The sequence below is a fragment of the Rattus rattus genome, chromosome 11, assembly GCF_011064425.1.
Source record: "Rattus rattus isolate New Zealand chromosome 11, Rrattus_CSIRO_v1, whole genome shotgun sequence".
NCBI classification, from domain to species: Eukaryota; Metazoa; Chordata; class Mammalia; order Rodentia; family Muridae; genus Rattus; species Rattus rattus.
Window position 1 is genome coordinate 70,441,520 of NC_046164.1, and position 17,500 is coordinate 70,459,019.

Below are 17,500 nucleotides of genomic sequence, written 5' to 3' on the forward strand. Positions count from 1 at the left end.
AAAGATGGATCAGGGGGTTAGGGATTTAGCTCAGTGGTAGAGCGCTTGCCTAGCAACGCAAGGCCCTGGGTTCGGGTCCCCAGCTCAAAAAAAAAAAAAAAAAAAAAAAAAAAAAAAAAAAAAAAAAAAGACGGATCAGGGGGCTAGAGACATTGCTCAGGAGTTAAGAGCACTTACAGGTCTTGCAGGACCCAAGTTTAGTTCCCAGCACCCGAGGTGGGAGGATGACAACAGCCTGTAACTGCAGCTCCAGCGGATCTAACACTGTCCTTTGGACCCAGTATGCACTGCACTCACACACACAAACTCCCAAACACACACACACACACACACACACACTAATTTAAAATAAATTCTTAGAAAGAAAAAAGACAAAGAAAGGATAGAATTTAGCATGTGGCTCGGTTAGAAGAATTAATTGGCTAACATGTACAAAGGCCCGAGTTCCAGCCCTAGCACTGCATAAAAGCAGACATGGTGCTGTATACCCTTTAATCCCAGCACTTGAGAGCTATAGACAGTAGGTTCAGAAGTTCACTGTCATCCACAGCTACATGACAAATTTGAGGACATCCTCTTGGCTTCTCAATCAATCAATCAATTTATTTTTTAAAAAGAATTTTTAAGTCATATTTTATTATGGTTTAGCCTACGAGCTATAAACTGGTAATTCTTCAAGACTTTAGGATGACAGCATCCAGATGCACATGAAGACAGCCATTTTGACTGCGATGAAAAGCACTGGAACTTGAGAACAATAAGCAGCACTCTCACCAGATTATCAAGCATCCGCATAAGAGCTTCAAATTCCTGCTCTCCAATCTGCCACTTGGGAGGTGATCCAGAGCCTTCCCCTGCTGGAGTCCCTGGAGAACGGGATTTGGCTTTGTACTTCCCAGGATCCAGCAGAACTAAGTTGTCTGGTCCTCCAGCACTTGCCAGAGTTCGAACCTTTTCAAAAATGAGCAAACAATATGGCTTGGTCCCACAGAGATCAAGAGAACCTATGATCACAGAGAATACTGAACAATACAGCTCTCCACAGAAAGCAGCAAAACATATGGGTCATTTTCAGAGATTTTCTTTACAATGACAAAATATGGGCAGTAGTAAGAATTGGGAACATTTCCCTATTACCTGACAGATGTCAGGACTGAATGGTGCGGATAGCAGGAGCAGTAGGCCCAGTAGAGCAGTATGAGGAATATTGACACTGAGAAGCTAAACACCTCTAGGTTTCTGCTTTAATTTTTCAAAAGGATAGTGAAGGTCAAATGCAGTAATATATAGAGAATAGCACATAATACTCTGTAAGTGATGTGTGCAGGTGTATATGAAAAATTAGAATGAAAATCCCAGCAATCTTCTGTAAGTTCCAAATCATGAGTTCAACATGGCTGAAGGATTGCTCAAATCTTCACTCTTTCAAGACAAGTATTAGAAAATCCACATGAACCCCAGAAACATCCAGATAAACTACTAGCTAAATGGAATGGCCTACCTGGATCTCACATGCAACCACAAGGTTGTGGATATAATAGAAGGCCTCCTCCACACTCTCTCCAACTGACACGAGCCCGTGATTCCGGAGAATGAGAACCTAAGGGAAAGCAAGGGAGCTCTGTGGACACGGCACCAAGGCTCATCATTCTAGGCTCTACAACCGAAAATGCCACAAGACACTACTGACCTTGCTTTTAGGGCCCAGATTCTTCTGAATCAAAATTTTCTCCTCTTCATCAACCAGAATGCCATGATAGTCATGATAAGCAACCTCTCCAAGGGAAAGCGCCTCCGGGGAAATAGGCAAGAGCCCACACTTCATTGCAGAGACCTAGACGCCATGTTGTCACCATGACAAAGAAAAGCAACTCAAGACACACGGACACGTTCCTCACAGAAATAAAATGGCACTGATACATGTTTAATTTCATTTCTTTTTGGAAATAAATGAACCCATAAACTTAGACATAATCTTCACTTCCAGGGCCTCTGACAGTAGGTGGGAGAACGTGGGAGAGAAAGCATGACTGGGATTTTCCAGAGTTTACACATGCTATGCCAGCCGGTGTTATCAACATAGTAAGTCGTGGTTTAGGGACAGGAACACAAAACAGGCCCTCTGAGGGCTGTGTCTCAAAGGGAAAAGTTTCAAGTTCTAAGGTTTTGTTCACGTTTTATTTTAGGCTGTAGATAAGAGAAAAATATCTGAAAGTTTCATAAATCATAATTTATAACAAATGGACAATTACATAATTATAATTCCTCTATATTTATTTAAATAAATATAGTAAAGTGTTATTGGCTTGGTTTGGTTTTTGGTTTTTTTTTTGTTTGTTTGTTTGTTTGTTTGTTTGTTTGAGATTATGTAGTCCTGGCTGTCCTGAAGCTCACTATGGAGACCAAGCTGGCCTTGAACTCAGAGATCTGCCTGCCTTTTCTTTGAGTACTGGGATTAAAGGTTTGTGCCACCACTGCCCAGCAATATAGTAAAGTTGTTAAGTAAAACATTTTTTAAAAGTTTTAAAGTAAAGTTGAGTCTTAAATAAAACATTCTAAGTAGCCAGGGATGGTGGGGTAGGCCTGTCTGACATCCCAGTTAATCGCAGACTGGAACAGAATGATCACAAGTTCAAAATGCAGCCTAGGCTGCAGAGTGAAACTCTGACTCAAAATATAAAGTAAAAAGAGATTTAAGGACTAGCTCATCGGAGAGCACAGGCCTCATTTGCATAAGGCCTGAGCTTTAATTCTCAGTACTATAAACAAACACCCAACTTTTATGCTTCCTAAAATTCTGTCAAATTTGTTATAGAATATGTTAATTTTTAACATTTATTTAAGACAAGATGGTGGTACAAGCTTTAGTCCTAGTTCTCTAGAGGCCAAAGCAAGTGAATCAGGGCTGTGAGTTCAGGGCTATCCTGGTCTATGAGTTATCTATAACTCATCCTAAGTTATTGAGTTCAAGGATAGTCAGGGCTACACAGTGAAACCCTGTCTCAAAAAATAAGATAAGGAAAAAATAAAAATAAATGAAACATATATTCAGCTGCAATGGTTCCGACTTGTATTCCTCACACGGAGGTGCTGAGGCAGGAGAATCATCACATGTTCAAAGACAACTTAGACTACATTAAGAGACTTAGTCCCAATAGGTTAAGGAAAAAGAATTGCTACAAGTAGCTATACAGTTCTAGGCCAGGACTACATAGCAATAGTCTATCTTTTAAAAGAAAGGAAAAGGAGGGGGGAGGGAGGGAGGGAAGGAGGGAGGGAGGGAGGGAGGCAGGCAGGCAAGGAAGAGGGGAAAGTAAGTCAAACTAGAGGCCAAGGGTATAATAGCTCAGGTTAGAATTATGTAGGCTTAGTTCTATCCCCCGCAACACAAAGAAGGAGAAGAGATTTTTAAAATAGAGAAGACAAACAGTTGGGAAGTTTTTACTCCTACGTGTGTCCGTGTTTATGAGAGCAGAGGTGGGTAAGTGTCTGTACAAGTACCACACCAGAGGAGAGCATGGGGTCCTGTTCCATTGCTCACCGACCTCATTCCCTGAAGATAAACCTAGAGCTGGTAGCCATCGAGACCCAGTGATCTTCCTGTCTCTGCCTGCCACAGAGACGGGTCCCAGGCATGCATGCAACCGCATACTTTTCTGTGGATCCTAGGTATCTGAACTAAGCTTCTTTTGCTCAAGAAGGTAACTTTCTTACCTGCTGAGCCATCTCACCGGCTTCAAACACTGTGTGTGTGTGTGTGTGTGTGTGTGTGTGTGTGTGTGTGTGTGTGTGTGTGTGTGTATAAAATAGATAACAATTTAGACTTATTAACTTGCTACAACCAGCAAGGGCAAGTCAGAGCTTTAAAACTTACAAAGAAAGCTGGGCATACATGGCACATGCCTTAGTCCCAGCATTTATGTGGCAGAGGCAGACAGATCTCTGTGAATATGAAGCCAGCCTGGTCTACATAGTGAGTGCCAGGACAGCCAAGGATACACAGTGACACCTGTTCTGCAAAAACAGAAACAAATAAATGAGCAAAGCCAGACCTAGGAAGCTCCCAGGGTGCACACTCACCGCAGCCCCTGCTGGTGTGTGAATGTGCACAATGCACTTGGCATCTGGTCGTGCAGCATAAATGGCCGAGTGCAAGGTGAAGCCAGCCTGGTTGACTCCCAGGTTAGTACTTCCGCGGTCTACTATGTCTCCTTGTAGATTGACCTTAACCTGCAGATAAAGAAGCAAACCTTTAAACAGCAGACTTCAAGGTACCCTTACTAGAAAACACTGAAAGCAAGAGAGTGTCTATAACTTCTCTTAAAGCTTCCTCCTACACTAACCACACTCTGCAGCTCCCGTGAGGGCACTCACAGACCTAACGGGATTGCTATAAACATGATGCCAAAGAGAAGGGTGTCCTCACCAGGCTGGACGCAGTCACTTCACTGTAGAGAAGTCCGAAAGGCACGATGAGGAAGTGCTCCTGCTCAGAGTTCACTCTGGTCTACGGGAAAACGCCCGAGTCAGCACAGAAGCCATTTTACAGAGGTAAAGTCACCCGTGTCCCTTACAGGGCACAAACTCACAGGTGAATGACAAGGCAGAACTAAACATACAGCCCACCACAAAGCTAGGATGATCCGAACACTGACTGTAGAACAATTTAACTTACCAGTGCATGCTGCTCACAAAACCGACTTTATAGCAAACAGACCAAACAACCCAGTTCAATATTCAACCTCTGATGGGTCACTAGAGGGTTATTCTGAGGCCGCCGGTCTAATGGCAAAATGGTGCCAAACCTCAGAAATGGAAGAATGAAACAAATGTCTTCTCTTTTTTTTTAAGTTTCTCAAGGAGCTAGAGAAACGGCTCAAAAATGAAAGGCACACGATGCTCTTGTGGAGAACCTAGGTCTGCTTCCCAGAGTGCCCATCGGGTGGCTCCCAACAACCTCTAACTCCAGTTCCACGGAGACTGTAGATACCTGCACCATGTGGTGTACACAGACAAGCAGGCACACACACATACACATAAAACAGATAAAAGCTTTCAGTGAGACCTTGTTACTACAGAAACCCGGAGGACAGTGGGAAGACAGGAACATTCACAGATGAACACAATCTTTCCTCAATGTTAAATGTAGTTTTGAAAGTCCCAATACGAAGATAGCATCACCCTCTGGTTTCTCTGCATCGTCCACTCTGTGTGTGTGTGTGTGTGTGTGTGTGTGTGTGTGTGTGTGTGTGTGTGTGTGTGTGTCTGTCTGTCTGTCTGTCTGTCTGTCTATCTGCCTGTCTGCCTGTCTGCCTGTCTGCCTGTCTCTGTCTTACCCCCCACAATTCATTCAGCGCAGAAAGGCACAATATACCCAGGTATTCCAAAACATCAGGGATACAGCAGTTAAAAAGAAGAGATCTTCCCCAGGAAAAAAGAGATTTCATTTTGTCAAGAGGTGGTTGTGGGTAGCCTTAAGTGCCTCTCTACAAGAAAAGCATGCTGAAGCCTGTGATCCTAGCCCTGGGCAGTAACAAGAGAATGATCCTGACTGAGTCCAGGAGTCCCCAGGTAAGACTGTCTAAAAAAAGAGAAAAGTCCTCACAGATTAGACATAAGCATGTTACACATTTGCTATGCTAACAAACTCCACAGCATAGCTAAGCTTAGGCCCAGTGCTTACAGAGACAGGGGAAGGGGAAGGAAGAAGGGAGGAGGGGGAGGAAACAGTGGGAAGACTTAATTTCCTGTTACTAATAGGTGGACAATTTTTCATGCTATAAAATAGTTTATTTTCTATAAAGACAAAGTTATTTGCTTGTATTTTGTTCATTTTATATTGATTTTTTTCCATTCTGTTCTTTTTCTCTGAGGCCAGCCTGACCTATACAGCAAGTTCCAAGTCAGCCAGAGTTGACAGCGCAACCCTTTCTCAAAAGACAGCAATATACAATTGTAGTTGTAAGCTTAACATATTTGTTTTAATAGAAAACACGTAAAATATCCAATTCTTAGTCTAAAGCAAAAGGTATTACACACAGAGAGCAGATTTCTTCAGCGGTGGTCCCTGTCAGCCCTTGTCTTCCACCCTCCTCTGTAGTGAGGATGGACACTCAAACCCTCAGCCACTCCTCAAACCCAAGCGCACCCCAGCGCTTAGGAGGAAGGGTGGGCTGACTGCTTCACCACAGCCCACGCACTGGCCAGACCATCGCCTCAGAGCTTAGCATTCCCTGGAGTCTTCCGGAGCTGAGACAACCACCTGTGACGTACAGGCGCTATGCGTTACCATGGGACAGAAAGCCTGAGCACCAGCTAAGAAGCACCAGGAAGGGATCCTGAGCTCAGTATCCCGCTGGGCACCTGGCTTGTCCTCTCCCTTCTCCGAGGCTTCTCTAAATCTGATACAACTTTAAAGACCTAAGTCGGTGATCTCGCCTCTTCAAGCCTCTAACACCTGTCAGCACTATAAAATCCCCTTAGCGGAAAATCCCTGACCCTCTTCCAGAGAAAGGACACAGTGACTCTTAGCCCGTGTTTTTGCACTGATACTGTTCATATCTCTCTCCTGTTAAGTATCCACACAATAATATCCGAATGATATGATAGTATCTAATGATAAAGCAAATAGATGTCATAAATCTTAGCAACAAAATCAAAAATGCTCTAGAATTTGAAAAGCCAAAAGGGGACCATGCTTTCTTCTTCAAAGACTCCCTGATCTTAGTTCATAAAATAAAATAAAAATCTTTTTGGCAACTTGAATTTTTTTTAACTCTGTATTAATAACCACGCAGATCACTTACAGGCAGAACAGTAAACGTTTAACTTGCATTTTAATTCTGTCAATGCCAAACAAATTACAGGGGAGAGGCCTATAAATTTAAGTCGAAGTCACTAAAATAGCATTCACAAAGGGTGAGTTATACACAGCGTCTTAAACACACACATAAGCTACTGTTAGAGCCAGGGACCACGTCACCATTCCCATACAGCTATAACATCTGCCTAGAATCAGTTAGCATTAAATCTCCATCTGAGCGTGCTGTCCAGTCCAGTTAGCTGGAAAGGCCAGCAGATGGTCAGTGACAAATGAGCTAAGCTAACTGGACCTGCTGCTCACCTATTAAAGGTTTCTACTGAGTTCTTCTTTACGATTTTCCTAAAGTAACTTCAGTTCAGCCAGGGCTGGCCACCTACACAGTGCCAGACACTGCTCCTGGTCCCAGGCCCACAAGAGGGAGCGCAAAGCAGATACTCCTGTGACAACTGCTCCATAAGACGGTGCACGACGGGTACCAGTCACTGCAGCAGGAAACAGCAGGGTTAACTCTACACAGACTGCATTTTAACAGTAATGCAGTGAGCAGACAGAAATGAGGCAACCTGGCAGTGAGGATTACACCACACGGCTAACGACGAACATTCCTCTGAGCCAGAAGGGAGCCAACTAAGAGCTCCTTATAAGCTCACACGTGGAAAACCTCCACACATGTATACGAAGAAGAGGCTTACACAGTCTGAGCAGCTGCGATATTCGCTACCTCAAGACAAATAGCAGTATTAGCATGATTATGAGTTTTTTCCTTAGACCTCTGTAATACCTACAGAAGGTATACTTGTTGTAACAAGCAGGTATTATAATGATAATTTTAAAAATTCAGTATGGTGGGGGTTGGGGATTTGGCTCAGTGGTAGAGCGCTTGCCTAGCAAGCGCAAGGCCCTGGGTTCGGTCCCCAGCTCGAAAAAAAAAAAAAAAAAAAAAAAAATTCAGTATGGTCAAGTTGAAGTCAGTCTGGGTCACATACTGAGTTAAAACCAGCCTCAAAAAGTAGTAAAACTGGAGGCTGGAGAGATGCTCAGCGGTTAAGAGTGCTGTTTTCTCTTCCTAGAAGATCCAAGTTCAGTACCAGCACTCACAGAGTGGCTTACAACCCCCTAACACCCTAGTTTCAAGAGACCAAACACAATCCTCTGGCCTCATTGAGCATCTACACATACACAGGAAGACAGACAGACACAGACACATGAATAAAATTGTGAAGCTTTAGCTTCTATTTTTATATTAATATTTACATGCTGGCACACGCCTTTAATCACAGCCCTCAGGAGGCAGAGTGGCAGCTCTCTGAGTTCTAGGCCAGCATAGTCTACAAAGTGAGTTCAAGGACAGCCAGGGCTACACACAGAAACCCTGTCTCAAAGAACAAAGACAAACAAAAAGTAAAGTTACTAAAATCTAGGGGCGGGGGGAACCAACAAGAAATTGAAACAAGCTTTAAAGCCAAATGAAAGAAGTTCAAAGAAAAACTGTCTCCAGAAGAAGAAAGAGAAAGCAAGCTGTCAGCGCCTTAAGAGCCTACAGGCAATGGACTTACAGGTGAACACAAGCGTGGCCAGAGACAGTAAGAGTTCCCTTAATTTCTGTGAAATGAGGAAGCTGATTACTCAAAGAAGGGCAAGATGTTATGTATCTGTTTGTTTGCTGAGGCAGGGTCACATGTAGCTCTCACTACCACTCAGTCAAGGACAATCTTGAATTTCATCATTCATTCATTCATTCATTCATTCATTGGTGGAACATGGGCATGTGCCGCAGCACCTGTGTGAACGCTAGAGAACAAGTGAAAGGAATCCTCTGTTTGTTTGTTTGTTTGTTTGTTTCTTTCTTTCTTTCTTTCTTTCTTTCTTTCCACCACATGGGTCCCAGGGACTGAACTCAGGCAGCATAAACCCAGCAACGAGCATCAGTGAAGTGCTGGGTCATGAGAACAAGTTAGACAAAAGAGAAAGTGAAGAATAGGCTGATTGGTTAGAAAATGGGAGGGCCCGTGCACAAGGCAGGGCTCACGCTGTTCCCTCACACAACCTGAGCTGGAACAATGGGTTAGTGCAGAGAAAGCAGACAGCAGTAACATCTGTTACAAAAATGAAGGGAGGACAGAGAGGCCCTGATAATGATGGGCAATGGCACAAAACTGGAGTAGCTGAAAAACAACGCACAGGGCAGAGAAGGCTTTGACCAGAGCCAGGAGAAAGCATTGTTATTCTTAGATTCCTAAGTCAGAAATGAACTTTAGGAGTGGCTTAAAATTTGGTAAACACTTGTTAATTAGGTTAGAAAGATGTTTTTAAAAACTACTCTCTTAACTTTTACCCCACATGGGTCAAATTCTAGTGTTCTCTTTGCAAGGAATGCAGAGACAGAGTGTTCTAAGATTTATTAAACTATGTAGGAAAAGATGGGGCCCGACACTTAAGCGGCTCCTCCGCCTGCTGCCCTGTGGACTAAGCTGCCCCACTCAGTGGAGCCTGGAGTACTCACTGTGATGTGATTGTAGATAAGCTGAGACCAGCCAAAGAGGTCTGCTAGTCTGTAAAATGCTGCCAGCTTACATCGCAGCAACTTCTCCCCCTTGTCATATGCAATAGAATCAGATCCTCTAAGGTCATTCACAGGAGTGACCATACCAAGACCTAAAACAAAGAAAAACAAAAGTCAAGCTTTTTTATACTTTTTATTGGTATTTTATTTTTTATATTTGTCAACTGTATTTGTATTTGTATTTTTTGTATTTGTCAATTACCACAGTCCTACTTATTGTCCATATTAGACCATAAAATTTCAGAAATTTAAATGACAGAAAGACAATAATATATAGTTCAAAAATAGGTAACAAAAATGTAGTGAAATTTGTGAGATGCAGTAAAGAACGGATTAAAAGAAAATGTACAGCTTCTGGCTGGGGCTGTCGGGTGCTGCACGTCAAGGAAAGCCTAAAGACTAGACTGTCAAAAAATCCAAAGCTGTACTTTGAAGAGCTGTCTTACAGGTACTCATCAGCTTGTAAGACATAATCTGAAAGAGCCAGCAGGTTGGTTCTTGAAAGATTTCTGGGGCTGGAGAGATGGCTCAGTGGTTAAGAGCACTGACTGCTCTCCCAGAGGTCCTGAGTTCAAATCCCAGCAACCACATGGTGGCTCACAACCATCTGTAATGGGATCTGATGCCCTCTTCTGGTGTGTCTGAAGACAGCTACAGTGCAATCATATACATTAAATAAATAAATCTTAAAAAAAAAAAAAGAGAGAGATCTCTGAGTTGTGCTCAGTTACTTCAGTGAGTAGGTCAGGACCAAGTCATGAGGCAGGGACAAAGACAAACCCAGTAATGACAATTTTCTCTAGCAATAAATGAGATGTGGTGATCAGGGACAGTGAAGTGGACCACATGGGTGACACCTGTCACCAGACATCATAGCACAGAGTATCCGTGTTCTGATCAGCTCCCGCCCGCCTGCCCTCCCCAAAACCCAAAACCTTCGATTCTGTATATCGTCCAGTGCATCTCACACACTCATGTGGCTCACGTGAGAAAGCTTAGGAACGGGGTTGGGGATTTAGCTCAGTGGTAGAGCGCTTGCCTAGGAAGCATAAGGCCCTGGGTTGGTCCCCAGCTCGAAAAAAAAAAAAAAAAAAAAAAAAAGAAAGAAAGAAAGAAAGCTTAGGAACTTCATCTGGAAAGTTACAGACCACAAACAAAGCCAAGAACTACTCACTCATGTTCAGGGCAGCCATTCCTCCTTGTGGAGCTGCCGGGTAGACATTGGGCACACTCGCTGTCATGAAATCCGCAATCTGCTGTAATGCCAACAGGCCTGTAGGGTTCTTCCCCTTCTTAAACTGCTCCTGTATCATAGACTCCAGCTCTTCACAGAAGGCCTACGAGGCAAATCAAAATGTCACATGCTTTCACTGGGAGTGTTATTTTATTACAGTGAGTGTGGAACTATCAGATAAATGTTTTCATCCCGTGCTAGAGCAGCAAACAGTGGTCGGAACATTTCACTTCTGAGAATATGAACTGATATATTCCTTTTTATAAGTAATTTAACAAAACAGAAGCTTAAAATGTAGAACAGGATCCATCTAATGGAAATCCATCTTAAGGAAATATAAGGAATGCATTTAAAGACATTCATAAAATAATTAATCTCAGTATCACAGATTTTTAAAACAAAGAGTCCACATTTCAGCTTTCTCTGTGCATACCTGGCTGGCCTGAACTCGGAGAACTGCTGGACTCTGACTTGTCTCTCCTCTCCTCCCCATCTGCCCCTCTCTTCCCTCTCACTACCTCCACTTTTCTTACACTTTGTGTTCATTGAGAAGTTAAGTCCTGTCTTTATCACATTCTTGCCACCATGATATTCTGTCTAAGAATACAGAGCCAAGTAAACCAGAAATGAACCCTCTGAAAGTCAAAATAAACTCCCTGTCTCTTGTTACATTTTTTTGCCAGGTACTCAGTCATGGCAACAAGAAAAGTAAGTAATACAGTAACATTCCTACCACTGCACCGGCTCCCTGGCATACCCTGCTCTGTGCCATCGCTGTGGGACTACTCTGGCCACCAATACTCCAAAGACCTACACGATGTCACTACATACTTTTCTCATAGCACAAGCCTGTATTTAAAAAACAAAACAACCAAACAACAACAAAAACCTTTAGAGACTATGGTATTCCAGATGTAAAAAAAAAGGTTAAAAAGACAGAAGACAGAACAGAGAGCCATCAGTGTCCCTCATTGTCAACACCTAATATCATTAGTTACTATATTAGTGACTTTTTTTGTTGCTGTGATAAACACCATGACCAAAAGGGAATTATGAAAGAGTTTATTTTCGCTTATGGTTTCAGAAGTCCTTCATGGCAGGGAGGCATGCGGCCAAGCAGGCATGGTAGCAGGAGCAGGAAGCGAGAGAACAAACTGGAAGTGGTGCAATATCGCTCGCAGTGACCCTCCTCCTGCAGAAGGGCTCTACCTCCCAAAGGCTCTATACCCTCCCCAAACAAAGCCAGCAGCTGGAGGTAAGTACTCGAAGACCTGAGCTGCGGACGACCCTCTCATTCCAACCCCGAAAATTACCAGAGTGCTGTGTCACAATGAAGGAGACACCATGGGTGTACCCTTCTAATGAAACCCAGGCTGTACGCGTGGCTTTACCATCTTCTCACTGCTGTCCCTCCTCGTTCTGTTCTAGAGCTCACACTGCGCTTGGACTAGCAATACTCCGGTGCTCTCTGTGGTCTAACCCCCTGGTGAGGAAGCATCTTTCTCCCTGCCCCTTACACCCTCAGAGCCTGGCACAGCCCTGCCAGCACTGGGTGCTGCATTCAGTCTCACCTCTACCTCTAGTCACAGTCACTTAGTTTCCTGTTGCTTTCATTAGAGAAAACCACTGTGGCTGAAAGCCAGGGGCTCTCCCAGCTCCTTCTGCTTCTCACTTCCTCTATCCCGCCATCATTCTACTTTCTAAGTACATCTCCAACAAGTCTCTCTCTTTGCATCCTGAACCTAATTACAGTCCTTACTCTCTTCCATTTCGAAGATGGCTACTATGAACTGAAGCCAGAACCACCTCCTTAAACTTGAATTGTCTGTTCCCTGTCCTCCCTCCATGCTAGCTTGGGGACACCAACCACTCTAACTTTTGTCTCTCCAAGTCTCCTCAAGCACACCTGTACCCAAGCCTGCTTCTCAAGCTGGGATGTTTGTGTCATTGATACCTACATGGCCAGGTCCTTCATGCTGTGGAGTCAGGCTGACAAGCCCTCCTCAGCGAGGCCTTCTGACCAGAGCCACTCAGTTTCAGCACACCTCGGCTTTAGCACAGCACATGACTGTGTTTAATCATTTACTGCCTTCAACTGGAATGTCTACGTGCGGCCTTTATAGTCATCAGGTTCTGCACAGACCTGAGCTCTTTCTCATTATACCCTGATAACGATACAGTCAAACCCAAACTACTAGAGGCCTCCCTCACAAGTCTTGCTTACTGCTCAGACCCCAGTTCAAATCCCCATGTCCTCACAGCATACAAGGCAATATCATTTTTTAAAAGTCAGTGACACCTTCCAAAAAGGACAAAGCAAAACCAGATTAGGAGGAAGAAAGGGAGGGAGGGAGGGAGGGAGGGGGGGGAAGACTGCAGCACAATAACATAATTAACAGGAAAAGCTGTGGGCAGGGCTACTTTGATTACCTGTCATCTAGAGGACACTCGGCAGTTCTATTTATTAGCTTAGCTATGACCAAGAACAAGTGAAGGCCACAGTAAGTGTCCCTTATTCAAAATATTTGGGGTTAGAGTGAATATTATTTCAGATTTTGCAGTATTTGCAAAATACTTTATCAGGCTTTATCAGTTGAGCATACAAACATATCAAATGTTCTCAAATCCAAATGTTTTAACCAATATGGTAAGAATTAAAATATTTGTCTTGGATTTTTGAAATATGCTTGACCTGAATGTTGAAGAAAACAGCGATCTTACATTGTTGCAATGTACAGTTAACATTTACAAGTGTTTATAAAAAAACACTCTGGACAAACAGTAAAGACAGTTCAAAGTAGAAATAAATATCTGTCCTGTATAATTCTAAAGTCTTCTATTATGCCTGCTAGCATGAAGATTCTGTTTAGAATCTCTTAGCTGTTTCTATAAACATGAAGCAGTGGTGGGCTGTGTAATGAGAGCTGGGTCTGCCATTCAAACAGCAGGCCTAAGGAGCACGGGAGCACAGGGATGAAGCCCGCCAATTGTTCTAAACAAACTCTTCTTACAGGACTCTGCAGAATCATAGACACCCTCTTCTTCTGCTCCATCATATTGAAGTCCTGACGAAGGTCTGGTGCCATGTTCCTCTCCCGCAAATATTCTGGATTGTTCTCATCGACTCTGTCAAAGTACCTCTCCTTGTGAGGGGCTGTGGTTGGAGGTGGTGAGGTCACCACTGCGGCCCGCGTGTCACCATTCATTGCACAATGTTTCTAGGATCCTACAGAATGAAAATAAAAGACATTTTTTGTGTTCAAATCAATGCCCATTTGGATTTCATTATGAGGACATCAACCACAGAAATACGTCTTCTATGTGGAGATATGCTAGCTCCTTTACGGCTCAGAAGCACATGACTGGTCAATCACCCCTCCCTCCACTAATCAATGCTGTATTTTGTTCTAGCCATTGTTTATTAGAACAGAGAAGAACACTCTAACAAAGCTATTATGTACGTCCTCTGACAAATCCAAAAGGAGTAAGAAATTTAAATTTGACATATGATAATTTATCCTACATTGACAGGCAGATTTTGGAAATGTTAAAGTAAAACCTTTTCTTTCTTTCTTTCCTTTTTTTTCCTTTGTTCTTTTTGTGTGCGTCTGTCTTTTGAGATAGTCTTTCTATGTATCCCTGGATGTCCTGGAACTCACTATGTAGACTAGGTTTGCCTCTGGAGTACTGGGATTCAAACTGCATCACCAAATCCACTCTAGTACCCTTCCTCATTTTTAAAGATAAGAAAACATCTGGCTATGTAGTTCATGTCTATAATCCCAACACTATTTTCCTCCTGGGGCAGGGTTCCTCCATGTAGCCCTGGCTGTCCTGGATCTCCCTCTGTTCACCAAGCTGGTCTCAAACTCACACAGATCTGCCTGCCTCTGAAGCCCAAGTGTGCTTGTCATGTTCAAGAGGAGGATCAGGACGTCACAGTCATCATAGGCTATCTAGTGAGTTCCAAGCCAGCCTAGACCCAAACATGAGACCCAAACAAGTCTTAAAACAAACAAAAACTTAATTCAGCTGGAAATACATGAGGACTGAGATTCGGACCAAAGCAATGAGGCTCAGAGCTTTGCTTGTCTCTTAAACCCTCTGAACTGTACTATACACGACAAGGGTGACAACTGCAGCAGTGGCAAACCCACAGAACACGGGCCAGGCAGCCACGCCCTTCAGGAGACAGGGAGCCGAGGCTTGACACGGCTCAGCAGGTAGAGGGGACTTGTGCCTCTTCCCAGGTTCCCAGCACCCACATTGTGCAGCTCCTCTTCTGACCTTCTCACACCCACACCACCACGAGTTCTGAGAGAGAAAAGATGGGAGGGCATGGATGGGAGGACTGGCCTTTAACTGTCACAGACTTACAGTCTGGCACTGACCTTCATACTGACCATCAATGAGGGAGTGTGCACACATGCACATGCATGGCCACACATGAACATACATGGAAGAAGAAACTTCTAGAAGACAGTTTTCTCTTTCTCTCAAAGGCTCCCAATCACCAATATTTCAGATCTTTGATATTCACAGCAATGGTCTTTACCTGCTGAGACATTTTGTGGACCCTACCTTTTTGTTTTTAAAGACTAGGTCTCACTCTATAATTCAGGCTGACCTCAAACTCACAGCAATCCTGCAGCCTCTGCTTCTGCCTCTGCCTCTCGAGTGCTGGGATTAAGGGTACGCGCCAACGCCAACACCCAGCAAAAGAAGGTGTAATTTTAAAGTCAAACAATAAATAAAGGTCTGCAAAAGAACATTTATGTTCCATCGCTCTTTTTACGAGAATCTCTCATCCTCCTGTTAGAGGCTTTCAGGGCTTAAAAAACAAAAAAACCAGGGGTTGGGGATTTAGCTCAGTGGATAGAGCACTTGCCTAGCAAGCGCAAGGCCCTGGGTTCAGTTCCCAGCTCGAAAAAAAAAAAAAAAAAAACCCCGGGGCCTCAAAGGCTTCGTCGGCACTGGACCAGAGCACTCTGCTCTCCTCAAGGGAAAAGAACCATAAGACATTAAGATAGCTGGGCCTATTCTACAATGTCTAGCAACCACAATGGCCATCCCTGTGTAGAAAGCAACGACAACAAAAGTTAGGGTAGTTAGAACAGAGAAGAATGGAGTCACGTGAGATTTATGAGTCTTTGAGAAATCTCAAAAAAACCAAAGGAACTGTTGAACTGTCTTCAAAAACAAGGAACTGTTCTTAGAATGCACTCTCATGCACCTCCCAGGTGTACCAGCAGACGGTTACTTCAGATTATGCATTACTACTGGCTATGGTTAGGTGTCTCTATGCTTCAACGGAAAAACATCTTTGTCTCATGCAACTTGCCCTTGTGATTGCAGACTTTATTGACACGATTCCTTTTACCCTCAGAGGATAAATTGTCTGATACTCTAAATAAAGGTCTACTGGCTACTGCCTGAGACTTTAGTCTGCCTCATTCATTCACCTGCCCCATCCTCCCAGGCCCACCGCCAGCTACTGCAGTAAACAGGGTAAACAGCAGAGTTGGTTTTTCTCGTTTTTAATCTTGCATGTGTGCACATGGGGAGCGGCACATGTGTGGGCAAAGCAGATGGGGGCCAGAGGTCAGCCTCTGATGTCCTTGAGGCACTATCTTTGTTTTAAATCAAAAAATAAAATTTTTAAAAATATTTATCTATTGGGAGAAGGGCAGGAGCATGAGGAATTCAGAGGACAACCTGAAGGGATCCAGTGGATGGCCCACTCCCAGGAATTTGTGAGCAGGACCAACTAGATTCAGTAGGTTGTTGAAAACTAAAGCAAACAGAAAGACAGTTGTCGCACGCAGGGATGGATATAGGAGTTAAGAGGAAGCACAATGGGGGTATATAAAATCAAAATAGATCTGATGAAATTCTCAGACTTAACAATTGTTTTAAAGTCTTGGTGCTAGAGAGATGGCTCAGCAGAGCCCTGAAGAGTGCTCGCTGTGGGCTGGAAAGATGGGGTAGGTACGGGGCTAGAAAGATGTTAGAGTACCGGCTGCTCTTCTAAGGACCTCAGTTTGGATCCCAGTCCACATGTGGCAACTCACAACCATCTGTAACTCCAGGTACAGGGGATCTCACTCTCATTCTGGCCTCCAAAAGCACTGACCATATGTGGTACACACTCATACATAAAAATATTTTTAGAAAAAGGTCTTGAGCTGGAGAGATGGCTCAGTTCTTAAGAGCACTTGCTGCTCTTGCAGAGGACCCCCGTTCAGTTCCCAGAACCGAAACCATCCGTTAAGTTCAGCTGCAGAGGATCCAGTGACCTCTTCTGATTTCCAAGGGCACCGGACTTGTATACAGTGCATCTACATGCACACAGGAAAACAAATCAAATCAAATCATCTCTGGGGGCTGGGAGTCCCATAACTGGGGCCAGCAGGTTAAGTCCAAGTAACGCCTATAAGTAAGCATATGGAATTTTGGTCAATATCAATAAGAGAAGAAAATACTGGGTTGGGGATTTAGCTCAGTGGTAGAGCGCTTGCCTAGCAAGAGCAAGGCCCTAGGTTCGGTCCCCAGCTTCAGAAAAAGAAAAGAAAAAATACTGCTGGCTAGCAAGATGGCTCAGCAGGTAAATGTTTGCCACTAGGCCTGACAGCCTGAGTTTGATCCCCAATATCCACATGGCAAAAGAAGCACATTGATTTCCACAAGTTGTCTAATCACACACACACACACACACACACACACACACGGGGGGAAGAGAAAAACAAGAGACAGAGAAAAAATGTATTCCTGCCAGAGTTCTACATGCATCAATGTGTTTGTTTAAAACTGCACTATTTCCCACCATGGTGGCTCATGCTGTAATCCTAGCAATAGGAGCGAGCAGCAACCCTCTGCCACC

General features: G+C 43.7%; 1 protein-coding gene across 15 annotated transcripts in view; it reads right to left on the minus strand.

Moving 5' to 3' along the window:
• The window catches only part of Add1 (adducin 1), a 57,830-nt gene that overhangs the window by 16,895 nt on the left and 23,435 nt on the right, over positions 1–17,500 (minus strand). For all 15 annotated transcript variants that reach the window (XM_032916986.1, XM_032916988.1, XM_032916989.1 and 12 more), the window contains exons 2-9: positions 13,632–13,846; positions 10,561–10,723; positions 9,327–9,478; positions 4,427–4,507; positions 4,081–4,230; positions 1,691–1,834; positions 1,502–1,600; positions 775–951 (exon numbers count right to left, since the gene is read on the minus strand). In XM_032916986.1, coding sequence (XP_032772877.1) covers positions 775–951; positions 1,502–1,600; positions 1,691–1,834; positions 4,081–4,230; positions 4,427–4,507; positions 9,327–9,478; positions 10,561–10,723; positions 13,632–13,826 — 1,161 coding nt within the window. In that variant the 5' untranslated portion in view covers positions 13,827–13,846. The remainder of the gene's footprint in view (positions 1–774; positions 952–1,501; positions 1,601–1,690; positions 1,835–4,080; positions 4,231–4,426; positions 4,508–9,326; positions 9,479–10,560; positions 10,724–13,631; positions 13,847–17,500) is intronic.